Below are 27,674 nucleotides of genomic sequence, written 5' to 3'. Positions count from 1 at the left end.
ATGGAGACGGGCCCGGCGCCCCTGGTGGCCCCGCCGCGCCGTCATGGCGCCCCCGCGGCCCCATCGCCACCGCCCCGGGGTTCCCGGGCCGGGCCCGTCGTGGTGGTGGCTCCGGGACCACCAGTGACTACGGCCACTTCGGCTCCTGTCACCTTGGTGGCCCCCGGGGAGGCGCGGCCCGCCTGGGTCCCCGGGCCGGCCCCGGAGGTCACGGGCAGCACGGTGGTGGTGCTTACTTTGGAGGCCTCACCCGAAGCCCCGAAGACGCAGGTACCCCCCGACCCAGAGCTCCCCGAACCGGCGGCAGTGGCAGTAGCCGAGACGTCGGTGGCTTTGGGCTCAGGCGCAGACTCTCGGAAGACGGAGGAGGCTCGAACCTCACCAGCTCCAGGACCAGGAACTCCCACTGGGACCCCCACCAGGACCCCTTCTAGAACGGCACCTGGGGCCCTGACCGCCAAACCCCCGCTTGCCCCCAAGCCAGGAACCACAGTGGCCTCAGGAGTGACTGCACGGGGTGCAGCAGGACAGGTGACAAGTGGACATGGAGGTGCAACAGCAACATCAGCATCAGCAGGACAGGCTCCTGACGACCCCTCAGAGCCTGGCACAGGCCCTCCGGGGACGTGTGAGGCTCCGGTAGCGGTCGTGACGGTGACCCCAGCCCCGGAGCCTGCTGAAAACTCTCAAGACCTGGGCTCCACGTCCAGCCTGGGACCTGGCATCTCTGGGCCTCGAGGGCAGGCCCCGGACACCCTGAGCTACTTGGACTCTGTGAGCCTCATGTCTGGAACCTTGGAGTCCTTGGCAGATGATGTGAGCTCCATGGGCTCAGACTCAGAGATAAATGGGCTGGCCCTGCGCAAGACGGACAAGTATGGCTTCCTTGGGGGCAGCCAGTACTCGGGCAGCCTGTGAGTACCCCGTGGGCACCCTGCGGGACTACCTGGGGGAACAGGTTGGGGGAGGGGAAATGATACACTTTGGCCTGGCTCTGGCCGCCCGGCCTCCTCTGAGGATCCAGGCGGTGGTTAAGGGGAGCTGTGGTACCTGGAGCATTCTGGGACTTCTGTGACACTGGCATATTAGAGTTTTGGACCCAGGGGTCAGGACAGCTGAGTTTAAGCCTAGACCTTGGTGCATTGTGTGTCCTTGAGCTAGTGGTGTCCCTTTTTCTGTGCCTCAGTTTCCTCCTCTGAGAAGGGTTGAATGAAATGATACATAAGCTCCTCCGAGCTCCTTGATATGAAACTCCAGCTACAGGCCAGATATTATGGAAAGTTTATTGGCCAGGGGTTTTGGTATTAACCTTTGGTCACTTAGTGGCAGAGATGGAGGGATGCAGGCATTTTCACCTTCTACATAGTGAGGTGGGGAAGTCTGATTGATGGAGGGGAGACCTTGAAGGCCAGGCCCCTCTGGGAAACAGGGTAGTCTCTGTCTTGTATTCACTGAAGGCAAGGGGGGTGAAGAAGGCCTCTTCCCCATTTCCTCATCTCCCCAGTCCGCCTTACTCTTTCCTAGTTCCTTCCAGGGGCCTGAGTCACTTCTGAAATGGGGGTGTGATGGCTTCTGTCTTTTTCCTTCTCTCTGTATCCTGCCCCATTATTCCTGTGTCCCCTTAACCTGCTGGTCAGTCCATTCTACAGCATTGCCTAAGCACACAGGTGCTAGGCCCTGTGCTGCCTATTAAGGATAAAGTAATCCTTTCAAGGAGTTCATCTGGAGGGAGAGATGAAAACTTAACAGTTGGTTTCAATATAATACATCAGGTTTAGCCTAGAGCTCATCAGATGGTTTTGTGACCACCTGGGGAAGGTGCCTTTCGCCCACTCTGGGAATTCAGCTGAAAATGGTCAGAATCATGAAGAATGAATGGGATTTAGTCATGGCTGTGGGTTGGGATTAGGGTTGGGAGAAGGCTTGTTGGAGGGTATTACAAACAGGGTTTATAAGCTAACAAAAATCAGAAAACTTTTGATTAAGCACCAACATTCTTTGTCCAATGAGGGGAAGATAACTGAAGTTTGACTCTGGTGCTTTCCAACACATAAGGGTACAGGGTTGTATTCAGCTTATAGATGAAGAAACAAAGCAGTGGAGTAAATTTCCTCCCTCAAATAATCTAGATCTGTGTGACCAATGGCTCTTTTTTCAGGCTGTCCTAAGGAATTTGGGTTGAATTAAGTTTTAGAGAGTTCTTGTGTGCTAGGCACAGTGCTAGTTGCTATTTGTCTGTTTTGCAATTTTGTCCCTCTAAAATATGTCTTCCATGTCTACCTCTGAGGCAAGGCTAACTGTGGCACACATTACCTGGAAAGCTCTTCAAGCTTTTCATGGCTCGCCATTGTCTACAGGATAAAGTCCGAGATCTTCAGCCTGTACACAGGCTGGTATTGTCCAGCCATGCTAGCCTTTCTGTTGTGATTTCCCACCACTCCTCAACAGGCACTTTGTGCTGAGGTCCTGCTAAACTTGTTACTCCCCATCTGTATTCACGCCTATCCTACCTGCTCGAAATTCTCTTCTCTCTCTTCTTTGCCTGCTCATTTCCATTCAATCATGGTTTACGTCAGATGTCCCCTACTGCAGGACGCCTTCCCTGATATCCACTGCTCCCACTCTAATTACATGCCTCTTCTGTGTGTCTTTCTCATTGCATTTCCATTTCCCATTACTATATTGCAGTTATCTCTCCATAGGCTATGGTGTTTTTGAGGGCAGAAAGGTATCCTCAACTTCCCAGCTCTTAGTAGAGTTTGGAATAGATTTATGATAGAGATTAATGAGCAATGGTGTGTCTGTTTAGGATGGTGTAGGACAAAAGAAACTAATACATAATGAGCCCCTCTATTTAACAGTATTTTATATAAGTTTTCTCAGTAGTTTCCTTGTAACTTTGTAGCTGGTAGCATCCCTTTTTATAGCTGAGGAAGAGACTCAGGTTATTTGCCAAGACTCCCCAGCTTCTAAATTTTGAGTTTAGGTCTGTTTGTTTTCTAAAACTCTAGCTCACTCTTTTTCAAGACAGATGGGGCACCTTGAGTGACTCTGACAATGATGGGCAACAGGGCAAGGAGGTCTTTATTTGGGAACCTGGGGAGATTTCAGGGAGGTGTTGGTAGAAGAAATCCCAGATGGTGCAAGGGATCTCAAATCTGATAGGATGAAAATCAAGCAGTTGTTCCTACGAAGACAAAGAAGTACGTATCTTGTGTATTTTATTTGGTAGATAATAATTGCTATTACTCATATCTTTGCTGTGTGTTATTTCATATAACCTTTCAACAAACTCCTTCAGGTAGATACTGTTACACTCTCTACCTTACAAATGAGGAAATTGAGGCTTATAAAAATTAAGTGACTTGCCCAAGGTCACACAATGATTAAGTGGTAAAGCTATGCAAAATGTGACTTAAATATTCTGTATTCGCTCCTCAAATTTTGATCTGTCAAAAATGGGCTTTGGGGGGCTGGGGGAGATAGCTCAGTCGGTAGAGTGCTTGCACTGCATGCACAAGTCCCTGGGTTCAATCCCCAGCACTGCAAAAAAAAAAAAAAAAAAAAAAAAATAGGGGGTGGGAGGGCTTTGAACATGGCCTCTGTATAGGGTTCCTACAGGGAAGGAAGCCCTTTTAGTGTGACTAGGGCCTTGGATGGCCAGGTAGTCAAACATTCTGATTTTAATAGCTCACAAAAAGTTCATTTTGTCATTTGAGCCTGGTAAGGTAACTGGTCCAATTCTCCCAGTAACTCAGGTTTTATACTATTGTTACTGACCCCTTCCGTGCTCCCCCACCCCATCCTGCAGAGAGAGCTCCATTCCTGTGGATGTGGCTCGGCAGAGGGAGCTCAAATGGCTGGAGATGTTCAATAACTGGGATAAATGGCTGTCACGGCGTTTCCAGAAGGTTTGAGAGGGTTGTATGGTGGGCTGGGTAATGCACAAGGGTTGGGGAGGGCATGTGTTCCTTGGAAGCTCAGAAAACTGATAATATCTGCCCTTTGGACCACATTGGGGATGGGTAGTCCTTGGGCCCTGGGATAAGAGGAACTTTAAGTAGATGGTCGGGCCTTAAGTAGAAGGTCAGGCCAGGTCCAGTGGAGTAAAATGTGACATTTGGGAGGAGTGTCTCAGGGAGCCTGAGGACTTCTGGGGAAAGCTTGGAGGCTTGCCAGCCTCTGAAGCTATCCCCCTGGCTGCCATTGTACCTTAGGTCAAACTGCGCTGCCGGAAAGGGATCCCCTCCTCCCTCAGAGCCAAGGCCTGGCAATACCTGTCTAATAGCAAGGAACTCCTGGAGCAGAACCCGGGCAAATTTGAGGTGCGTGCAGCTCCAGGGTGTGGGGACATGTGGCTGTGCAAGGTGTTTCAGCCCCCCCAAATCCTGAGGTAATCTCTGCTGTCCCACTACAGGAGCTGGAACGGGCCCCTGGGGACCCCAAGTGGCTGGATGTGATTGAGAAAGACCTGCACCGCCAGTTTCCTTTCCATGAGATGTTTGCTGCTCGAGGGGGGCATGGGTAAGGTAGCCTGACCATGTGGATCAGCTAGCAAACATTCGTTGAAAGTTCTAGGTAGATATAAGACTAGGTTGAAAGCAATTCTTACCCTCCAAGACCTGTAGAAAAGTCATCCTTAATGGATTGGGTGTCAGGTCATGTTAAAGGAAATGTTCTAGGAGGGCGTCTCAAATCTAATGCTGTGTGTATATGTGTGTGCGCACATCAAGGGCTCATTGAAGAGGCTGTACTGAGCTTGGTTTTGAAGGATAGATGGGAACTGCAGGGTGGGGGTTTCCTGCTTGGGGGGTTGTGTAAGCTGTGTCTGGGCAGTGGGTAGAACTGAGGCTGAAAAAGCAGTTTAGGGCCAAATCATCAACAGCCAAGTTCTTAATACTATATAGTTGGATTTTTGTTCTGTGGGCTAAGCTTCTTCAAGATGATATATGTTGCTCCATAGTAGTATGCAAGATGATCTTATGAGGTTCTCAGATGATCCTTTTTTTATCAATAAGTTCATCTTTTTTTTTTTTTCCTTCTTTATTTTGGTATTGAGGTTAGAATCCAGGAGTGCTTTACCATTGAGCTATATCCCCAGTCTTTTTTGAGACAGGGTCTCATTAAATTGCTGAGGCAGGCCTCAAACTTGTGATCCTCCTACTACAACTTCCCAAGTTGCTGGGGTTACAGGCATGTGCCACCACACTTGGCTATAAGTCACCTTTTAACAATACTTGAGTATCTGCTATCTGTTAGACACTATTCTAATCATAAATGATAGAGGTGAACAAAAAGACAACTCCTGTCCTCATGGGGTATGGTTTGTTCTAGTGGGAACAGGCACTAAATCAGAAAAAGAAGGAAAGTATATTCTATGTGAAATGGTGGCATTAAGGAGGAGGTTAATGCAAGAAAGGAGAATAGAAATGTGAGTGGAGATGGGATTACAAAAGTGACCAGATCTGACTTAAATGTTTTAAGATCATTCTGGTTGCTCTTTTGAGAACAGACCATACAGAGACAAGGGCAGAACCAGACCATTTAGGAGGCTATTTCTGTTATCCAGGAGGGAAAATGATAGGATGGTAGCAATGAAAGTAAGAGGACAAGTTGGATTCTGGATCTATTTTGATGGTAGAGTCAAAAGGATTTGTTAATGGTTAGATATGAAGTGTGAGAGAGGAGTTAAGGGTGACTCACTGGGTTTTTGGTCTGAGAGACTCCCAAGAATGGAGCTGCTATTTACTGATATGGATGGGAAAAACTAGGGGAAAATAGGCTTGGGAGGGCTTATCAGGAGCTCAGTTTTGGAATATTAATTTTAAAATGCTCATTGGACATCTAGATGGAGTTATAAGTTGGGTGTATAATCTACACAAGTCTGAATTTCAGGGAAGAAGTTTATTTTTTAGTACTGGAGATTGAACTCGGGTGCCTATCCACTGAGCCACATTCCCAGCCCTCTTTTATATTTAATTTAGAAACAGGTCTCACTAAGTTGCATAGGGCCTTGCTAAGTTGCTGATGCTGGCTTTGAACTTGTGATCCTCCTACCTCAGCCTCCCAAGCCCCTGGGGTTACAGGTGTGTGCCACCATGCCTGGCATTAGCGGAAAAGTTTAAACTGGAGATCAATTGGAAATTGAGATTACCTTATGAAGAGGGACTGACTCTCACCCATGGGACTGGATGAGGTCACCAAGGCTGAAAGTGTAGATACAAAAGGAAATGGTCTAAGAATTGAGCTCAGAAGCTCTACTGTTTTTGAAAATGGGAAGATGAGAAAGAAGCAATAAAGGAGACTGGAACATGAAACTAGAAAGGCAGGAGGAAAACTGGGAAAGTATGATTCCTGAAAGCAAGTGAAGAAGGGTTTCAAGGATCAGCTGTGGGAATGCTGCTGAGGGATCAAATAAGTCAAGCCTGAAACACTGACCTGGATTTAACACTGTGCAGGTCATTCATAACTTGATAGAAGCAGTTTTTCATGCAGCAGTGGGGAAAAGCCTGCAGAGAGAATTGGGTGTGGGAGGTGGGAATTGAAGACAGTCTGTCCTCTGGAGTTTCACTGACTAGGTAAGGAAAGAAACTGCCATTTGGAGGGGACAGTGTGGTCAAGGAACAATTTTTAAACAAGAAGAAATAAGAACATGTTGGTATATCAATGGAAATGGTCTAGTAGCAAGAGAAAAATTGATGCAGGAGAGATGGCAGGGTTGCTGGATTGATGGCTTGTGTAGGCGAGTGGGGATGGGATCCAGAACCCAACTGGAAAGACTGTGCTTGGCCAGGATCACAGAGTCACAGTTTACCCATAGCAACAGGGGAGAAAGCAGGGACACAGAAGCAGGCAGGTGGGTAGATGTCGTGTGGGAGCTTGTGGAAATTATGTGTTTCTTTTAATATGTATTAGGTAAAATATCTATGTCAAACTTGTCATTTTATGGGTGCTCTTGCAAAGTAGAGAAGAAATATTAAGTAGTAGGAGTGGTATGCAGATAAGACAAATGTTATACATGAATGACTGGATTTGGGGCAAAGATATTATAGGCAGTGTTAGGTCTATCTGTGAGACTGGAGGCAGTGAGAAGATCTGAGAGGTTGTTACGTTTTTCTGGGCAAGAGATGGAGGCCTAGGCTGGAAGTGGTTGTGGAGGTGGAGAGAGAAAGAGAAAGAACAGATATGAATGGAATTCAGGGTGTAGCATTGCTTGAACTTGGTGACTTAGCTACAGGGAATGAGGAATGAGGGGATGGAAGTCCCAGGTACAAGGGGGCATCTGCAAGGAAGTGGAGCAGGTCTAGGACAGATTTTTTTTTTTTTTTTTTTTTTTTTTTTTTGGTGCTGGGGATTGAACCCAGGGCCTTGTGCTTGCGAGGCGAGCACTCTACCAACTGAGCTATCTCCCCAGCCCACGAGATTTTATTTTTTTGATGCAGAGACGAGAGAAAGTTAGCTTTCAAGCCTGCACCAAGAACCTGGACCCACTGGGCGTGCAGGGTAGAATTGATGAAATTCAGTGTGATGGATAAGGCAGGCCCTGCCTCAAGAGAGCTGCTGTTCTGGGGTGATAAAAACATTCAGATAGTACTAGAGGAAGGCTGATGCTGTGGATATTGAAAGCTTCCTGAAGAAAATGACCTTGAACATCAGTGGCAGATGGAGAGAACACAGCCTGTGCTGGGGAATCAGTAGGGAACATGTAGGGTGTGCGGCTGAAGGTGGAAGGCTGGTGCTGGAATGTTGATTGTGGGCTGAACTTTTGGTTTAAGCTTGTTAGGCAGGGCCTAGAAGGTGGATAGAGGAATGTGGTGGTAAAGCTCTGAGGTTAATCTGGAACTGGATGTAGGAGAGGTTTGGGCTGGAATTGTTGGGAGCAGGTTTGGTTTTGGGCAGAGAGCTTCCTGCAGCTGCCATCCTCTGCAATCCCCACAGGCAACAGGACCTGTACAGAATTCTGAAGGCCTACACCATCTACCGGCCTGATGAGGGCTACTGCCAGGCCCAGGCCCCAGTGGCTGCAGTGCTGCTCATGCACATGCCTGCTGAGGTCAGCATAGTGGTCCTGGTTGGGGGGTGGGAGGATCTTGGTCTACAGTGGCGATGGGGGAGCTGCCTACTCCATGCTTCTCAGGCCCCACCCCTCCTTCCTTATTTTTGCCCTTCTCAGCAAGCGTTTTGGTGCCTGGTGCAGATCTGTGACAAGTATCTTCCCGGTTACTACAGTGCAGGGCTGGTGAGTGTCTGGAGGCTGGGTGCATAAGGGCTGCGACTTTTCCTCAAGGCTGCAGGGAGGTCCTTGCCATTCCCCACCCTGGTCCTTATATCCCTCTCCTCTGGGCCTCTTACCACTGAGGTAAGGATCTCCTGTCGGGGCTGATTCTACTCCAAGAAAGCCACAGCAGGCTGGACTCCTTCTCATGGCTCTTCCCACCTTTAGGAGGCCATTCAGCTGGATGGAGAAATCTTTTTTGCACTCTTGCGCCGGGCTTCCCCACTGGCACATCGACACCTACGGCGGCAGCGCATTGACCCCGTACTCTACATGACAGAATGGTTCATGTGCATCTTTGCCCGCACCCTGCCTTGGGCTTCAGTGCTTCGCGTCTGGGACATGTTTTTCTGTGAAGGTACTCCATGGCCATCCAGGCTATGAGGGAACTGGGGTTTCCATGGTGGTTACCAGAAGGTCCTGTTACATTTCTGGCAGCCCATGGGCAAAAGGTAGTTGTTGCCCCCAGCCTGGAAAAACAGACCTGGTCTTGGTTCAGTCACCAACCTAGAGCCTGCTCTCCCTCCCAGGAACATAATACCCACTGCAACTAATTTCCCTTCTTTGGACCTCAGTTTCCTCATCTGTAAGGTTGACAGTAGACAGGGATAGGGGCTATGTGTCCCTCCTGATTGGGACAGGCTGAGATCCCAGGCCTGGACCCCCATGCTCTCCTCTCTGATCCTGCAGGTGTTAAGATCATCTTCCGGGTGGCCCTGGTCTTGCTGCGACATACACTAGGCTCAGTGGAGAAGCTACGCTCCTGCCAAGGCATGTATGAAACCATGGAGCAACTGCGCAACCTGCCCCAACAGTGCATGCAAGAGGACTTCCTGGTACATGAGGTAGGCCTTGAGCCTCAGCACACCCCTTCCTGCTTCACCCCATTTCCATGATCATTTTCATTCTGGTACCCACTTCCTCTCTGTTTAGGTAACTAACCTCCCAGTGACAGAAGCACTAATTGAGCGGGAGAATGCAGCCCAGCTGAAGAAGTGGAGGGAGACCCGGGGAGAGCTGCAGTATCGGCCTTCACGGAGACTACATGGCTCCCGGGCCATCCATGAAGAGCGAAGGCGGCAACAGCCACCCTTGGGCCCCTCCTCCAGCCTACTCAGTCTCCCAGGCCTCAAGAGCCGAGGCTCTCGGGCAAGTGGAGGGGCCCCCTCCCCACCCCCTCCGGCCCGCAGGGCTAGTGCTGGGCCTGCCCCAGGGCCTGTTGTCACTGCCGAGGGACTGCACCCATCCCTTCCCTCACCTACTGGCAACAGCACCCCTCTGGGTCCTGGCGGCAAGGAAACCCGGCGGCAGGAGAAGGAGCGGCAGAAACAGGAGAAAGAGCGGGAGAAGGAGCGGCAGAGACAGGAGAAAGAGCGGGAGAGGCAAGAGAAGGAGCGGCAGAAGTGGGAAAAAGAGCAAGAGAAAGAACAGCAGAAGCAGGAGAAGGAGCGGCAGAAACAGGAGAAGGAGCAACAGAAGCAGGAGAAGGAAAGGCAGAAGCAGGAGAAGAAGGGCCAAGGCCGGAAGCTTTCCCTGCGTCGAAAGGCAGATGGACCCCCAGCACCCCAGGATGGTGGGGACAGATCCTCAGCAGCGGAAGCCCGGCAGGACGCTTACTTCTGACCTCTGCCTGGGGCTGGACTGCATGGCCCCTCTCTTTTCCCCTCAGCCAAGAGAAGGCCTGGCCTGGGGTGCTCCCCTAGCCCCTCAGCAGGTGTCCCTCTTTATGAGGAAAGTGGCTTGACTCCCCATCTCCTTGCCAGCTGCTGATCCCTACACAGCCAGGACAGTCAGTGCATGGGGCAGCTGTGACAAAGTCTGGAGACTCTCGTCTCCAGTTAGACCCAGCTGGGGTCTCTGTCACTCCTGCCAGTTCCCTCTGAGGTCCCCTCCCAGGTGCTGTCCTGATTGGCCTCTTGTCACCACAGGGTGACTCTTGGCAATGGCAGTTGGCCATTTGCAGATTCTTACACTCCAGTGGCTCCCCTTATTCCCAAGTGGAGCTGGGTTCCTTTTCCCTTCTTTGGCCCTGCCTGGTCTCCCCAACTTCCTTTCTGGGGGCCAAGGCTTTCCTCATTCTACTCCTGAACATCTCTGTGTTGTAATTATGTACAGAGGACTGGGATGGCCCGGGATGGGGGTGCTCGCTTTGTCTTTTGTCCTTTAGTTCTCCTGCACTCCAATTTATTTAAGGGGACATGCACTGAAATAGGAAATGTCCCCCACTTCCTCACCCACCTTGCTTTGTATTCTCAGGCCTCTGCTTCGTTTCACTAGGACCCCCATCCTTTATCTTATTCCCTTCCAACCCTCAAGCCCTTGAGTAAGGGGTCTTCCCTTGAGCTCCAGGGGGTGGAATCCAATGTTTACATTCTCTTTCTCATCTCCCATCCCGTGCGATGCTTTGAGGAACCGGAAAAAGAACCTGCTGTTGTACCTGGGCCTGTCTCATGCCTTGTTATTTGATGAGGGGGTTTTGGGGATAAGAACTAGGGAGGAAGGAAAGAGCCAGAAGCTGGGTCTCTACTGAGCAGTTTGCTGACCTTTGGTCCATCATTCAGTCACTCATCGACAAACACTGGTTGAGCGCCTGCTCCAGATTTGCCTGGGCTCCTGCCTCCTTTGTCACTGGCCTGGAGCATCCGGATCTCCTTCCCAAAGCGCTCATGCAACTCCTGGAAGCTAGAAGGGACACTGAGAGTAGCTAGAAAGTCACAGTTCTCTGGGGGTGAGCTGGGTTCTTGGCCAGCTGCCTGGCACAGCTCCCGATACTGGGCTTCCAGCTGGGATAGCAGCACAGCCAGCCGCCTCCAGCTCACCCCAGCCAAGGCACATAGCCAAGTCCCCAGCTCTTCCTGGCTTTCTGCTGCTAGCTTGTAGGCCCGCCCACCTACACCCTCCATCCGTGGGGTCAGGATGGTAAAGGCATAGGGTTCTGTGGCCTTAAGGCGTGGTTCCACTTGGCAGTTCTCCAATAGGATGAGGCCTAGTGGTGTGTGGTCTGCCTGGTGTTCCTGGTAGAAAAGGAGGTTTCCCCGGAGGATGAACCAGCGGCGCTGGTAGCTGGTGTTTCGGGCTCCTTTCTTTAGTAAGATGCCCTCCTGGTCTGGTGCCTGTGTTCTGTACCCATGGAAGAAACTGAGCACTGATTTTCCGTGTAGTTTCATGGTGATCCAATATGGAGGAAACCCTGGGGAGAGAAGAGTGGTCCACTTGGTTGTCTGGGATCCCCATGCTGCCTTCTAGTTCCAGAAGGCTCTGCCTGGACGTTTTTGGCTTAGGGGGATTGAGGCCCTGTCCTCAAAGGCTACAGGTCTAGTCCGGACAACAAAGGAACAGATCCCTCCCACCTCCCAGCCCCACCTCTGCTTGGGTCCAGATTCCATCACCTGGGCAGAGGTGGCCGGGCCTTTTTCGCTAAGGGGTGGGGTGGGCCTCATCCTGCAGTTGTAATTACTGGGAACTGAACCCAACGCACTCCATCATGGAGTTACAATCCCATTTCTTTTTTTCTTTTTTTTGCGACAGGGTCTGCTAACTTGTCCAAGTTGGCCTCCAACTTGCAATCCTCCTGCCTCAACCTCCAGACTCACTAGAATTACAGGCTTGCAGCTGGCAACTGTTGCCCTTTTCTAGGCCTACCTGACAGCAGAGCACGAGGGGTTTCTGGCCACAGACGGGGCACCAGTGCCAACGCCACCTCTCCTATGATGGTCCTCTCACCTCAGAAACCAGGAACTGGCCCAGGGAATAGGGTGGAGCAAATGACTTCCCCTGGGTCCTAAAGAGAGCTAGGTTAATAAAGCACCCTGAGTGTCATTAGGGCCCCGCAGGTGGGCCATCTGGAAAGCACAGCTTCCTCTTGGCGGGGGGTGGGGGGTAGCAAAATCGCCGGTTTCAGACTAGGAGAGGACTGATAACTGGACATTAGGAGTAGGAGGCCAGAGTTTCTAGTGAAATGGTGAAGGGCGCAGAACCCTTGGCCAGTCCTGGGGGACGCGACTCGAACTGTGCCTTGCAAAGTTAAACTGTAGCAGGAACCCACTGTCCCTGCTCGGACTCTGCCCCTCCATCCTGACCCTAGGCGCTCCTGTGAGTAGAATGCGCTCTACGTTCTCTCCAGAGCCTCTCCCGTTGTGTGAGGGAACCAACACCTCTTCCGGCCGTCCCTCGCGCCGGGTCACGGTTTAGGAGTTCACACATCCACTTCTCTGGTCTTTACGGCCCCACGCGGATTACATCACTTCTGGCGAGGAAGACAGTGAGGGCGTCTCCCCTCGCTCGCCGCGTATTTCCGCCCGCTTTTGCAGTTAATCCACTGACTGGAGTGAAGCCACTTCCGGTTTCCTCTGGCGCCTTCCGCAGTTCTCTTCCGGGTTATAGAGGCCGATACCCCGGATGTAGTCCAGTCGAAAGCATCTTTCCTTTTTTTCCCTTTTTCTCTGGCTCTCCAGGTGAGCACGAGCGGGTGGGACTGCCGGTATCCCTGTGACTCTGCTGACCCTCTAACTTGTGCTTGCATCATAGGACGATTGGGGGGTCACCGCGTGGAATTGGGAGTTCAGCGAGGGGAGAAGCGGAGTGGCTAGGGCGCTAGGTCTTGGGTCCGCCCGGGCTCTCTGAACGCTGCAGGTGGGAGAACGGGTGTCAGCCAGTCGAGCCCAGTCGCGCTAGGCTGATACGGGGGTGATGACGTGGGGAGCCCGGCTCCTTTCATCCAGCATGTGGGACCCCATAGAGTCTACGGCGGGGGAATCCTTGGCGCGTCCACCCCTCTCATTTTGCTTTACTAGCTCTCTCCGAAGCCATACCAAGTCTCAAGGGAACGTCTTGGATGCCAGTTCCCCTTTCAACTCCTGATTCTGTACTCTCTCCTTTCCCAAACCGGACCTGGCACATGCCATTGAAAATGTTTGTTGCGCTGGGGGCCCTCTCGCGGTGAATTCCCTCCTCCAGTTCCTTTACTTCACTTCCTTTCTTTTGGCTTAGCTTGAGGAAGGACCTTCTGCCCAATCATGCCAAAGAGAAAAGTGACCTTCCAAGGCGTGGGCGATGAGAATGAGGAGGATGAAATCAGAGTTCCCAAGAAGAAGGTGAGGTGGCCAGACTCCTGGGTTCTGGGGAGGTATGAAGGGAAAAGAGGAATCAGAAGCTTGAAGAGAAAGAGCTGGGGAGTGGGAGATGTCAGAAAAAGGGTTAGTTTTCTATGTTCTTGAGAAATGGCTTTGGAAAATTTTCAGCTTGGAAGCATATCCTGGGGTGTTTTGGGAAGTAGCCAGTAGTCTGCATTTCTAACTTGCTGGTTCTCGCTCACAGCTGGTGGACCCTGTGGCTGGGGCAGGGGGTCCAGGGAGCCGCTTCAAAGGCAAACACTCCCTGGACAGTGACGAGGAGGATGATGATGAAGAGGGATCCAGCAAATATGACATCCTAGCCTCAGAGGATGTAGAAGGTGAGCTATATCCAAGAATTGACTCTGTTGGAGGGACAGTATAGGCTTTTGGAGTGTGGAGCAAGGAGGGCTCCTGTTTTTTTTACACACCCGGCATAGGGCGATTGTATCTTTGGTGCAGGTCAGGAAGCAGCCACACTTCCCAGTGAAGGAGGTGTGCGGATCACACCCTTCAACCTGCAGGAAGAGATGGAGGAAGGCCACTTTGATGCTGATGGCAATTACTTCTTGAACCGGGATGCTCAGATCCGTGACAGCTGGCTGGACAACATTGACTGGGTGTGGCCTAGGGGCTGGCATGGCTGAGGCCTGAGGGGGGCAAGTGCTGGGCCTGGGCCCCAGTGGCAGTTTGTAGGTAATAATTTCTGTTACAGGTGAAAATCAGGGAGCGGCCACCTGATCAGCGCCAGACCTCAGACTCAGAGGAGGAGGATGGCCTGGGACAAACACCAATGAGTGCCCAAGCCCTCCTGGAGGGACTTTTGGAACTACTCTTGCCAAGAGAGACAGTGGCTGGGGCACTCAGGCGTCTGGGGGCCCGAGGAGGAGGCAAAGGGGGCAGCAAGGGGCCTGGGAGGCCCAGTTCCCCCCAGCGCCTAGATCGGCTCTCTGGGTTGGCTGACCAGATGGTGGCCCGAGGCAACCTTGGTGTGTACCAGGAAACAAGGGAACGATTGGCCATGCGGCTAAAGGGGTTGGGGTGCCGGACCCAGGGACCCCATGACCCCACACCTACACCCTCCCTGGACATGTTTGCTGAGGAAGTGACAGAGGGGGAGCTGGAGACTCCAACCCCTACGCAGAGAGGAGGTGAGCTTGAAGGGAGAGGAGGGGTGTTATGGGCAGGAGGCAGGGCACTTGAGGCCCAAATGGCTTTGCCTGTTATTTTAGAAGCAGAGTCACCAGGAGATGGTCTGGTGGATGTGATGTGGGAATATAAGTGGGAGAACACAGGAGATGCTGAGCTGTATGGGCCCTTCACCAGTGCCCAGATGCAGGTAAGCCCATCCTACTTCCTTCTGTCTTGTCTTCCCTCCCTTCCCTGACTCCTATCATCCTTCTCCAGTTCTGCCTTCTCTTCCTGCAGACCTGGGTGAACGAAGGCTACTTCCCGGATGGTGTTTATTGCCGGAAGCTGGACCCCCCTGGTGGTCAGTTCTATAACTCCAAACGCATTGACTTTGACCTCTACACCTGAGCCTGCTGAGGGCCCAATTTGGTGGTCCCTTCTTTCCTGGACTTGGTGGAGGTAGCCCAGCTGCCTCAGGCAGTGAGGATATTGGAGGCTGCTTTTCAGTTTCCCCTCCCAATAAAAGTGTTGAGTGTGCATTAGGGCCTTGGCTGTGCTAATGGCCAAAGGCCAGGGGCCTTCTCCATAGCCCTTTTGGCCTTGCTTCAGTCCTTGAGTGTTTCCTTCCATGAAGTTCCTCATTGGAAGTTTCTGATGTCTTAGACCACCTCGCCTTTGTTTACCCCCTTTATTGGTAGAACTGGAACCTGTCAGGTGTCCTGTAGGTCCTCTCCTACCCAGACTCTGCTCACCATGTAAAAATCCCTTCACTCATACTCTATTCTCCGGTCTTCTCTGGGGAGTTCTTGTTCTGCTGTTCTTAGGTCTTTTGACTTTCAGGACCTCAGATTCTCTGTCCTTATGTCCCCCATAAGGAATAGAGCCCTAGAACTGGAGATTTTAGGCCTGGAAGGGTGGGAAAATCTGGAAGACTTTGGAACCCTGTTGAGGAAGGGAAGCCTCTAGTACATTGTCTTCCCACTCAAGCTGCTTAGAGGTCAGACAGAAGTGGGATGGGTACGTCAGGATCATCTAGAGTCCCACAGAGGTAAGCACCAATATCTTTCCTAATCTGGTTCCTCTATCTTTTGTAGCAGTTCCCACAGCACTTAGGTGAAGTGTGAATCGTTTTGGCACTTACAGGGCCTTTCAGGGCCATCAGGGCCAATCGTGCATTATGAAGATATAGAGAGGGGCAGCAACTTACTGGAGGTCTCATAGTGAATCAGAAAGCTGGCCTAGACCCAGTGGGATCCTTTCCCAGACCTTTGTTGATGCAAAACCTTTTTTTGCTTGGCCTTTGAGACTCTACAGCTTATATTTGTGTCTGGCTCAAGAGCTAGTACTTAGAGAAAACAGATAAATGGGCTGGTCCCCTTCCAGGAATTCCAGGTCTGGTGGGAGGAGACAGGTATAATTCTACAACCTGGATGTAACACCCTCACCACCCACCAGTGCTGCCTTATGCCTTGCCTCAGTTACACCAAGTTAGTTTGGTTTTCTATTTTTCCACCTTGGCTGTCCATTGGAATTTACTGGGGAGTTGTAAAACACTTCTCCTCCAAGATACTGATCAAGATGGCCTGTGGCCTAAGTGATTGGTTTTTTAGAAGCTTCCCAGGTGTTTCCAGGCAGATCACTGACAACCACCAGGCATGACTCCTGTGACTGAGGCACACTTGTAGAGAGGCCAGTTCCTCCACTGTGATGGGGCTTCAGAGATGAGCGTGTATGTGGCTGTTAATTGCAGGAGATCTGAGCACCAAAGCCACAAGATAAAAAGCCCCCGGATAGCAGGAACCAGGCTAGGAAATAGGAAAGATAGGGGCCAGGCTAGATGGGGATACTTGATTGCCCCTGCCCTCCACGGACCTGGAGCATTGAACTCAGGGCCTCATTACTAGACAAGTGCTCTGCCCCTGAGCCACACCCCCAGCCCACTTGATGTTCTCTCAAGCCAACCAACTTGTAAGGCCCACTCTAGTATCAGCCCAGGTCAGAATTTCCTTAACTCCAAGAAACTATTGGTGGTAGGATACTTTGAGTGTCAATAAGAAAGAAAAGAGGGCTAGGGATATAGCTCAGTTGGTTGAGTGCTTGCCTCACAAGCACAAGGCCCTGGGTTCAAATCCCCAGTACCACCAAAAAAAAAAAAAAAAAAAGAAAGAAAGAAAGAAAGAAAAGATACCTATTTCCTGCCAGTTACAGTTGGAAATGCCATTGATTAAAAGATACTTGATTTCAAAATTTTTCAGAAGTGAAAAGCAGGTCTCTTAAACTAGTGAAATAGTGTTTGCCTTTCTAGGCCGTGACTCTTAAAAGGTGCCTAGTCAGTATTTGATGAATGTGTGGAAGCCAAGGACAGTTCTGGATGTCCTATAGGCACCTCACACTCCACCTATCCAAATTTGACTTCATCTTCCCCTCATAGCCTCCTGAGTGCATCTCATTGATGCGAGTTGGACAGAATAATGGCCAGGATAACTATGTCCTGAATTCCAGAACCTGTGAATGTTACCTTACATGGCAAAGGGACTTGGAGAAGTGATAAAGTTAATTTCAAGAAGAGATTACCCTGAATTATTGAGGTGAGCCCAGTCTAGTCACAGTGGAATTTATGAGTAAAAGAGGGAAGGAAGTCATGAGGGTCAGCAAGAGAGAGGAGAGGACTTCATGCTGCTGGCTGTGAAGATGGAAGAAAGGGCCATTTGCCAAGGGATGCAGGTGGCATGGAAAAGCTGGAAAGGCAGGAAACATTCTTCCCTAGGAATTCCACAAAGAAATGCAGCCCCCTCACATGACATTAGGCCAATGAAAACCACTCTGGACTTCTGACCTCTAGAACTGTAAGAATAAATTGGTGTCGTTTTAAGCCTCTTGAGTTCATAGTCAGTCAATACAGCCCCAGTAGGAAATGAGTGTGCACCTACCCAGCTGCATTCCTGTCCTGGGGAACCACCTAATAGTCCCTGAGTTTTCCCTGTGGCCCCATTCAACTCTGTTAGCCCTTAGGATTAGGATAGCTGCTTGCCATGTGGGCCTTGTAACCCATCTGCACATTGAGTGCCCTTTTGTTTAAAAAAAAAAAAAAGTATATATATATATACACATACACACATATTTTGAGATGGGGCCTGTGTTGCCCAGGCTAATCTTGAACTCTGTCTCAAGGTATCTTCCTGCCTCAGCCTCCTGAGTAACTGGGACAATATGCACGTGCCATCATGCCTAGCTTGAGTAAGCTTTTTTTTTTCCCTCCCCCCCATTTTTAAAATTGGTACATTTAGTTGTACATAATGATGGGATTTGTTGTTACAATTCGTACATGCACACTATATAATTAAAAATTTTTTTAGTTGTAGGTGGATACAATACCTTTATTTATTTATTTTTATGTGGTGCCAAGGATTGAACCCAGTGCCTCACATGTGGTAGGCAAGCACTCTACCACTGAGCTACAGTTCTAGCCCCCAAACTGTATAATTTGATCAGTATCAATTACCCACTCCCTCTCACCTCTTGGTTTCCTTTCTTCTACTGATCTCCCTTTGATTTTCATAAGGTGTGCCTCCACCTTTCCTTTTTCCTCTCTAGCTGATGCATATGAGGGGAGACATATGACTCTTGGCCTGATTTTGACATTTTGTTCAATATAATGGTATATAGTTCCATCCATTTTTCTGCAAATGCCATAATTTCATTTTTCTTTATGGCTGAAAAAAACCCCATTGTGTATATATGCCACATTTTCTTTATCCATTCATATGTTGATGGTCACCTAGGCGGGTTCCATCGTTTGGCTATTGTAAGTGCTGCTATAAACATGGGTATGCATGTACTACTGTAATATGACAACTTTAATTCTTCAGAATAAATACCAGGGTATGGTATAGCCAGGTCATATGATGGTTCCATGCCTACTCTTTTGAGGAACCTCCATACTGTTTTCCATAGTGGTTGTACTAATTTACAACCCACCACATCCTCTCCAGCATTTACTATTTGTGTTCTTGATGTCTGCCATTCTGACTGGTGTGAGATGAAATCTCAGTGTAGTTTTGATTTGCATTTCTGTAATTGCTCATGATGTTGAACATTTTTTCATATATTTGTTAGCCATTTGTATTTTTTCTTTTCATAAGAAATGTAATATGGTAATCTAGAAGGAATCCTGGGACAGAAAACAAGAGTAGGGAAAATGTTTAATTCATTTGCCCATTGATTAATTGGATTATTTGATTTTTTTGTGTAAAGTTTTTTGAGTTCTTTATATGTTCTGGATGTTAATTCTCTGTCAGCAGAGTAGTTAGCAAAGATTATCTCTCATTCCGTGGGTTCTCTCTTCACATTCCTGTTTTCTTTGCTGTGCATCTTTTTAATTTGATGCCCTCCTATTTATTGAGTAAGCTATTTATATTCTAGAATAGTTACCTTGATTTACAGAAAATTTACAACAGTAGTCCAGAGTTCACTCAGTTTTCCTTATTGACATCTTATTGTGAGCTGGGTGCATTGACACATACCTGTAATCCTAGTAGTAGAGAGGCTGAGGCACGAGGATTTCAAGTTCAAAGGCAGCTTCAGCAATTTAGCGAGGCCCTAAGCAACTTAGCAAGTGCCTGTCTTAATTTGCCACAACTAACAAACCCAACATTATTACTGGAGCTCCAGCTCAGGGCCTCCCACGTGCTAGGCAAAGGCTGTATCCCCAGCCCAATGTTACTGTTTTTAAATAATTTTTTTCAGATGTAATCCACTTTTCCCCCCCCCCCCCCCTCCAGTGCTGGGAACTGAATCCAGGACTTTGTGCTTGTTAGGCAAGTACTCTGCCACTGACCTACATCCACAGCCCTCTTTATTTTGAGACAGGGTCTCACTAAGTGCCCTGGAACTTGCAATCCTTCTGCCTTGGCCTCCCTAGTAGACAGAATTATAGATGTGCTGTCACACCAGGCTTAGTCTACCCATTTAAAGTGCACATTTCGGTGGCTTTTTGTATATTCACAGAGTTTTGCAACCATCACCACAATCTAAATTTAGAACTTTATTTTGTACCATAAAAGAAACCTGCCCCATCAGTAGTCCCTCTCCATTATTCCTCTCTTTACCCTCCAGCACTGGCAACCACTATCTACTTCCTGTTTGTAGATTGGCTTATTCTGGGCATTTCAGATAAAGGGACTCTACAGTGTGTAGTCTTTTGTGTCCAGTTAGCAGTGTTTTAAAGGCTTATCTATGGTGTTGCATGTAACAGTACTCCATCATTTTTTATTGTTAAATAATTGCCCATTATATGGCAAATTACTGTTAACCACACACTTTATTTCAGTTGTACTAGATTTTCTCTGAAGAATATGGAAATGACAACTCCCAAAACTGACCTGGGAAGAGGGAGGCAAAACTTTGATAACATTGATCCTTTCCCAACATATCCTTTCCCAGTTATAAGACAATCCCTGGGAAGGAGATATCCCTCAAACCTAAAATGACCATCCCTAGGAAGAAGCCAAAACATTGATCCTTGCCCAAATAAATCCTTTCCCAGTAGCAGTACAATAGACCCTGGAGGGAAAGAGATAAGCACAGAATGCTAACATCCTTACCCAGTAAAAACAAATTTCAAACTCTCACAACCTGTTTCTGAAACTGGTTGTGTTCTGTTAAAGTCTTCAGTGGTTAAGTCATCTCCCAGTGTGCAACCTATATAAACCCAGACCTCTCCCGTAATCAGTGCCATTTTCTACCCAGAAAGTGAGCCCTCCAATGCCTAACTCTGCTGCTGAATAAAAGGCATAGCTGATCCATGAAGTCTGCTCTCGTCCCAATTATTTGTATTTTCCTTATGGTGCTGAAACCATTTTGGTTATTTTTGCTTTCATTCCCCAATGTTTTCTGTTACAGGATTCCTTCTAGATTACCACATTACATTTAATTTTCATATTTGCTCAGTCTCCTCTAAAAACATTTTCTCAGACTTGATTTGTTTTTGCTTTATGGTTTTTTTTGTTTTGTTTTGTTTTGTTTTAAAGCGGTACTGGGGATCGAACTCAGGGCCTTGTGTTTCCGAGGCAAGCACTCTACCAGCTGAGCTATCTTCCCCAGCCCGATTTGTTTTTGCTGACCTTGGCAGTTTTGAGGAGGGCAGTTTTGTAGAACATTGCTATAAGTTGGGCTTGTCATATTTTTATCTTGATTAATCTGGGTTTGGGGGAAGAAGGTCACAGGTGGTTTCCCTTTTCACTTAAAACTTTTAGTGACTCCCTGCTGCTCTCAAGCTGAGCTGATAGAGCTCTTGCCTGGCATATGTGAAACCCTGGGTTCAATTTCCAGTACTGAAAAGGAAAAAAGAAAAACAACGCTGGAAACTCACTGGGAAGGTCTTCCAGGACCTGGCCCAAGCCCACCTCCAGGCCCATCTGCCATTATTTTCCTTCTCCCTCTTCCATCACGTGCCAGCTCCATCTTACTCCTGAACAGGTTGGAAGATTTTCCTTCTCCATGTCTGGTCAGGAATCCCTTTTTGTCTTTTCCTATTATTACGGAAAGACCAATTAACTACGTGCTGTGATTAGTTCTAGGTCCCCTTTTCCTCAAGGCTTCCTGGATTCCCACTCCCCACTTCCCAGCTTGTTCATGCATCTTCCACCATCCCTGTAGTACAGATGTATGACTCAACACCTAAAGTATCTTCTCCCAGGCTGTCTCCATCAGTAGCCTGAGATGAATTTAGTGCTGATGACCAAAATGAGGAAATGAGCCAATTCTCCCCTGTTCCAGTCTGTTGGGGCATTCCCTCTTGAGCCAGACCAAAGAGGAGGTCTCTGGGACTAGACTATTTGTTTTGTTGCCAGCATCTTAATGCCTTCAACACATCCACCTCCCCTTCCCAGTGGAGTGCCAGTTGCTTTAGGGTTGGGATGTAACTCAGTGGTAGAGTGCTTGTCTAGCGTATGTGAAGACCTGGGTTTGATCCCCAGCAATGGAAAAAAGAAGAGGGGGTGTTTATCTTCTTACTGAATTGTGAGAGACACTATATTTATTCCATGTATGTGTTCCCCCCCCCCCGCACCCCCCAGGGCAGAGGAGCCTTGGGCAAGCACTCTGCCACTGAACTAAATACTCACAGCTAGAGCTATTTGTTTTGCAAATATTTTATCTCAGTCATAACTTCCCATTTATTTTAAAATCAGTCTTTCAAGCCTGGGGCAGAGTGCACACTTGTAATCCCAGTAATCGCAGCAACTATGATGACTGAGGCAGGAAGATCACAAATTTGTTTGTTTTTTAGTACCAGGGATTGAACACAGGGGCCCTTAACTACTGAGCCACATCCTTAGCCCTTTTTTTATATTTTATTTAGAGACAGGGTCTCCCTGAGTTACTAAGTGCCTTGCTAAGTTGCTGAGGCTGGCTTTGAATTCCTGATTCTCTTGCCTCAGCCTATTTGGTCACTGTGATTAAAGGCATGTGCTAAGTTTGAGGCCAACCTCAGCAACTTAGTGAGATCCTGCTTCAGAATAAAAATAAAAAGGACTGGTAATGTAGCTCAGTGGGAGAATACTCCTGAGTCCAGTTCCCAGTACCATGAATAATAATAATGGTAACTCAAAAGATAATAAACTAATGTCTTGAAAAGCAAATGTTTTTAAAAAATATTTTTTTAGATGTTGATAGGTCTTTATTTTATTCATTTATTTATATGTGGTGATGAGAATCAAACCCAGTGCCTCACACATGCTAGGCAATGCTCTACTACTGAACCACAACCCAGTCCCATGTTTTATTTTTTGATAAAGTTAAATTTGCTTTTTTTTCTTTTACAGTTTGTGCTTTTTAAATTTTATTCAAGGAGTCTTTCTTAAACCCAGGGTCACTAACATTTTCTACATTTTCTACATTTTCTTCTGTAAGTCTTCTATTTAGCTCTAACATTAGGTGTGTAATACCGATAGGTAATAATTGTTAGTGGTGGGGATACAGGCTTAGGGAATAATTCTGTAAACTATACCCATGGTGCTTACCCTAACATGCTTTCTTTTAAAAAGCAATTTACCTGCAATCCTGCATGCCTTAAGTCAATAGGATACATTAAGTTCCTCTGCAAACAGTCTGTTATCTGCAAGAGAAATGCAGGCCTGAACAGCTCTTCCCTGCTGATAAAAACAAAAATTACCCTGAAGGAGGGGACTTTTGTGACCTTTATACAGACCAGATTCCAGAATTCAGGGAGGTATGATAATTAGGAGCAAAGCCCCCTAACCATAAAATCTGTAAGAACAAGTTCCAATTAAAAAAAGCCAACATGGGCCAAAGTCCCCAGAGTTGCCTTGAATCTTTATTTTGCACAGTGGGGACTTGGAAGTCTGATGCAACCCTGCTGTCAGTCAAAATTCAGGAGGTGACCAGGGCATGGTGGCCCACTCCTGTAATCCCAGCAGTTTGGGAGGCTAAGGCAGGAGGATCCTGAGTTCAAGGACAGCCGTAGCAATTTATCAAGGCCCTAAGCAACTCACCAAGACCCTGTCTCTAACTAAAATATTAAAAGGGGCTGGGGATGTGGCTCAGTGGGTAAGTGCCTCTGGGTTCAATTCCTGGTATAAGGAAAAAAAAAAAAAAAAAAAAAAGGTGGACCTGGGTAGGACTTCCTAGGACCCCCAATATAACTGGAGGTCAGGAGAAGGACCCCCAATATAACTGGAGGTCAGGAGAAGTTGACCATCCCTTTCCTTTCTGAGTGGACCCACATCCCTTTTCCCTTTTCCTGACTTTTCCAATAAACTCATACCTGCTACTCTGAGTGACATGTCTGATATATTTCTAGTGTGATGGGAAGAACTGGTGACCAAGGACCACTGCTGCTCCCTTTGTTCCACAGCAGGCCATCGCTTTGTGACATTTGATGTTCACAGCCTGATTTATTTTCTTGTTCTGAACGACTTTTAATTCATGCCTTAGTTTCTGGGTGATTGGAGGACACAGTGGGTACGACAGACAGTTTCTGACCAGGGCACATCTTGGTGGAACTGAAAAGTATTCTCAGTTGGAATCCAGTTACCCTGGGCCCTTTGGGGTGAGGAACTGGGGCTCCCATTTTTGGTCTTTTGTTTTTGTTTGTTTTTTTGTACTGGGGATTGAACCCAGAGGTGCTTTATCACTGAGCCACTTCCCCTGCCTTTTTATTTTTTGTTTTGAGGCAGGGTTTCACAAAGTTGCTTAGGGCCTCACTAAGTTGTAAATTGCTGAGGCTGGCCTTCTGCCTCCACCTCTCAAGTCACTGGGATTACAGGTGTGGGTCACCGTGCCCAACCCAATTTGTTTCTTTTTATATGTAAGAGCACAACCTTTTGAAAGCCATGACACAGCTGCACACCTTCCAGAGGAAGGAACCTGGGTACCTGGTATTGTGAGGAAACCAATCTGGTATCTCCTTCTGGGCATCCCTACCAAAAATGGCAGATGCCCATTTTTTATCTTTTCCAAGAGTAGGATTTGCTAACATTTGAGAAGTCTAGCCAAGATACTTCCTAGCATAGCCTGAAGGGTAGCAAATGACAAGTTCCTGAACACGGATTCCTATTTATGTAAATGGATCTCTTACTCTCTCATTTTTATCTCTGAACCAACAGAACACCATGGGACCTCACTCAAGGCTCAAATGAGTGAGAACTCTAACTCATGTCTGAGATTTGGAGATGCCTTCCATCTCTTTGGATCAGTATGCCTGCCTTAAGCTTTGCATTGCATACTCAAAATAGCAGGTTTCCTTGCTCCCTAGCATCTGGAAGATAAGCTGCATGAGCAACCACCCAAACCTGTTTTGAGACTAGAAGAGAAAAAAATGTCACTTTTGAGTCCAAGCTGCTGTGGGACATAAATGGTTGTTTTCTTTTTTTGTACACTGGTATTCTTCCCTAAATACCAGACAGAGAAAGGGGGAGAAAGGAAAAGGTTGATCTGGACAGGCCAGATCTCAGACCTCTTTGAGGATGCTCCAAGAGATCTTCTCTTTTGAGGACAACACAGACATTAACCTACACTATAGGAACTCAACTTCATAAGAAAGGAACTGATGTAAGAAGTCTGGGAATGTTAGGGGACACCCAACTCCTACTGAGATTCTCTCTTCCTCAGACATGACAGTGACAAAAGGGAAGAATGAAAAAAATCCCAAACGTACAAGCTTCCTTTTGTTGAGAGCCTTTTCCTGAGATCCACCCCTTCCTCAACTTCATGGGCTCTCAGTTTTTTTTTTTTTTTTTTTGGGGGGGGGGAGGGGGGAGATTGAACCCAGGGGTGAAGTATACCCCAGTTCTTTTTATTGTTTTATTTTGAGACAGGGGCTGACCTCAAACTTGAGCTCCTCCCTCCTCAGCCTTCTGAGTTGGTGGGATTACAGAAGTGTGCCCCTGTCTCTTTTTTTTTAAACTCATGGTTTTTCTTGTGAATTTACATTTGGTCCTGCATAAATAAATTAATATGTTTTTGTTATGATTATTTTGTTTTGTCTTTTTTAAGCCCTTTATTTTATTTATTTATTTATTTTTTCTGGCCACTTTATTTAGGGACCAGTTTTTCAAGATTTAATTCTCAAAATTTACTGGAATCTAAAATAAAGGAATCTCCTTTGGAAAGTCCTAAGGAGGGAGATGAACAGTAGTGATGGTTGGCATAAATCTGTCTCCATGGAGGACAAGTGGCTACCTGAACCTTTGATTTTAGTGTTCACTATGACCAACAGACTCTATTTCTAATCTCCCCAACTGTATGGGCCCTCTTCATGTTCAAGTCATACTACAAAATCTGTAACAGGTTCTGTTTTGATTTCTTTCTTTTTCTTCTTGCACTTTTGTGGTTTTTTTTTTTTTTTTTTTTTTTTTTGATGCCCAGGGATTGGGTGCTTAACCACCAAGCCACATCCCTAGCCATTTAAATTTTTTATTTTGAGACAGGGTCTTCCTAAGTTGCTTAGGGCCTTGCTGAATTTGTGAGGTTGGTCTTGAACTTGTGATCCTCCTGTCTTTCAAGTTGCTGAGATTACAGGCATGGGCCACTGTGCCTGGCGAGTTTTGGGGATTTAACCCAAAGGGTTAAATCTGACAGACATTCTGTCTAATAAACAGCTGTAGCTCATTTGTCTCCTACCTTTGGGGACCTAATACCTGTAAAAAGCTATAAAATTAGTGTTTCCTGTTTATATTTGTGCACACTTATGTATTGTATGTTGTATCTACATATGTGCTTGTGTTTATATATTGCTTGCATGGTACAAAAATTGCCTTAAGGATAAATGAGTGCTCATAAATTTTAAAAAAAAAGGATCCAATGCCTTTTAGCTCACATGACTTAAATGAATCTTTAACAAAAAGGTCAAGTTAAATTGGTTAAAAAGATAAAAATAAAGATTTCTTTAAAATTACTAGCCCATGTTTTCAGGTGGCCAGTAAGTCAAGAGTGTTAATTTCTATAAATGTCAAAAGTATAATGCCCATTGCCTTTAGGGTTTTTCTTTGACAGAAAATGACCTAAAATGTTAACTATCCTTGCCTGATACCTTGGTTTTCATGGGTAAGTTAGGTTTAATATAAATGGGATACATTATTAGTGTTTGTATTAGAGGAGACATCTGATTAAAGTTAAAATATTAAAACATCAACTGCTAAATATAAATTCAAATACTCTTGACTTCTTGAGTTCTGTAAGATAATATATTTATATTTATATTGGGATCTATTAATGAATGTGTTTTTTACAAATTATTGGTAAGTGGAAAGACAAAGACTGCTTTGCTTCTGGTCCTAAACTAAAAGCAAGGTTACTAAAAGTTAAAATTCTAACTAACAGGTAATTTTATATGCCCAAACAAACAAAACAGTATTTAATCTGTGCTTGGATTAGGAAAACTCTGTTAAAAAAAAGTGAAGTATTTCATCTTATTGGAAAAGAAGTGAGTTGTCTAAATTAAAAATTTCAGGGTCAGGGATATAGTTCAGTTGGCAGAGTACTTGCCTCACATGCACAAGGCCCTGGATTCAATCCCCAGCACCCCCAAAAAATTTTTTCTTAAAGATTATTTCAAATTATAAATTAAAGAAAGTCAATAAGAAAAAGGTGATACAATAAAAGAAAGTCAATAACTAAGAAAAAAGAGATATAAAAATTTATAGGCATGGAAGTACATTTTGGTAAGGAAAATTAAAAAGAAAAGGAAATGTTTTTGAGGGGAAAAAAGATTTTTGTCCTAAAGTCCAAGATGAAAAAAGAGAGATAAGACCAAACTAAGGATAAAAACAAGTTGTAGAATATCTAAATAAGTTACAAAAGGTTTGTGAAAGATAAATTTTAGAAAGTTTTTATGTGTGAGTAAATTGGAAACAATTAACATAATCAGTTGAAGTTACTGAAGAGTTTTTCTGAGGGTAAAATTTAATGTATGAGGCCAGAATGTAATTCTCTTTGTTTAAAACAACAGGGTTTCTTAAAACATTGATCTTCTCTTATTTATTAAGATAATTCCTTGTGTCTATTAGGTTTTTATTACTTAGGGAAACTAAATCTTTTTTAAAAAATATTTAGGATTTTTTTAGTTGTAGGTGGACACAATACCTTTATTTTGTTTTTATGTGGTGCTAAGGATTGAACCCCCCCCCCCCACGCATGCCAGGTGAGTGCTTTACCACTGAGCCATAACCCCAGCCCAGCAAACTATATCTTAAAAAGTTAAGTACCTGTTTAAGTCTTTTAAATGATTGCTTCATAAATGGTTAAATAAAAAGAAAAATTTAGGCTATTATACTATATTTGACACCCTAAATATATATGACTAAAGGTACATATACATCTAAAGGCTAAATTTTTCAGAGCTTTATCTAAGTTTGTAAAAGTTTATAAAATTAGGGCTGGGGAGATAGCTCAGTCTGTAGAGTGCTTGCCTTGCAAGCATGAAGCCCTGGGTTCAATCCCCAGCACCGCAAAAAAAAAAAAAAAAAAAAAAAGTTTGTAAAATTGAAGCTATGTAGGTTTAATACAGGCAAGGTAATCAATGTGTGTTCTCATCTGTACAATATTCATTGTATCTGGACTTGAAACACATAAAATGGCTACATTATCATTTAAAACCTGGCTTACATCTGTTTGCTTTGACTAAATAAATTATTTAT

At 46.5% G+C, this 27,674-nt stretch overlaps 3 protein-coding genes across 8 annotated transcripts in view; 2 read left to right on the top strand and 1 right to left on the bottom strand.

Moving 5' to 3' along the window:
• On the top strand, window positions 1–10,716 carry TBC1D10B (TBC1 domain family member 10B; the record flags this gene model as incomplete). The annotated part of the gene is made up of 9 exons (XM_079120814.1): window positions 1–914; window positions 3,812–3,911; window positions 4,218–4,325; window positions 4,418–4,524; window positions 7,939–8,053; window positions 8,174–8,239; window positions 8,444–8,633; window positions 8,966–9,120; window positions 9,209–10,716. The coding sequence occupies 9 exons, from the start codon at window positions 1–3 to the stop codon at window positions 9,896–9,898; spliced, it is 2,445 nt and encodes an 814-aa protein (XP_078976940.1). The 3' UTR covers window positions 9,899–10,716.
• On the bottom strand, window positions 10,534–12,521 carry LOC306649674 (sesquipedalian-1-like). 3 transcript variants are annotated; one of them, XM_079120826.1, is made up of 3 exons: window positions 12,430–12,521; window positions 11,918–12,056; window positions 10,534–11,465 (listed from the first exon to the last, which is right to left on the bottom strand). In XM_079120826.1, the coding sequence occupies exon 3, from the start codon at window positions 11,440–11,442 to the stop codon at window positions 10,837–10,839; it is 606 nt and encodes a 201-aa protein (XP_078976952.1). In that variant the 5' UTR covers window positions 11,443–11,465; window positions 11,918–12,056; window positions 12,430–12,521; the 3' UTR covers window positions 10,534–10,836. The 3 variants fall into 3 exon arrangements, with proteins under 3 accessions (XP_078976952.1, XP_078976950.1, XP_078976951.1); XM_079120824.1 differs by lacking the exon at window positions 11,918–12,056 and having other exon boundaries at window positions 12,430–12,517; XM_079120825.1 differs by having other exon boundaries at window positions 11,918–12,495.
• A 139-nt stretch (window positions 12,522–12,660) lies between these two features.
• Window positions 12,661–27,674, top strand: part of CD2BP2 (CD2 cytoplasmic tail binding protein 2) — a 29,914-nt gene continuing 14,900 nt past the window's right edge. The window contains exons 1-7 of one of the 4 annotated variants that reach the window (XM_079120822.1): window positions 12,661–12,729; window positions 13,265–13,368; window positions 13,592–13,727; window positions 13,849–14,006; window positions 14,102–14,537; window positions 14,619–14,725; window positions 19,299–20,479. In XM_079120822.1, the coding sequence (XP_078976948.1) occupies window positions 13,291–13,368; window positions 13,592–13,727; window positions 13,849–14,006; window positions 14,102–14,537; window positions 14,619–14,725; window positions 19,299–19,334 (951 nt within the window). In that variant the 5' untranslated portion in view covers window positions 12,661–12,729; window positions 13,265–13,290 and the 3' untranslated portion in view covers window positions 19,335–20,479. Of the gene's footprint in view, window positions 12,730–13,264; window positions 13,369–13,591; window positions 13,728–13,848; window positions 14,007–14,101; window positions 14,538–14,618; window positions 14,726–14,793; window positions 17,390–19,298; window positions 20,480–27,674 lie in introns of those variants that run through there. The other 3 variants (XM_079120821.1, XM_079120820.1, XM_079120819.1) reach the window with 3 other exon arrangements.

This window comes from Sciurus vulgaris (genome assembly GCF_902686455.1).
Source record: "Sciurus vulgaris genome assembly, chromosome: 18".
Lineage (NCBI taxonomy): Eukaryota > Metazoa > Chordata > Mammalia > Rodentia > Sciuridae > Sciurus > Sciurus vulgaris.
This window is presented reverse-complemented; position numbering and strand designations above follow the sequence as displayed.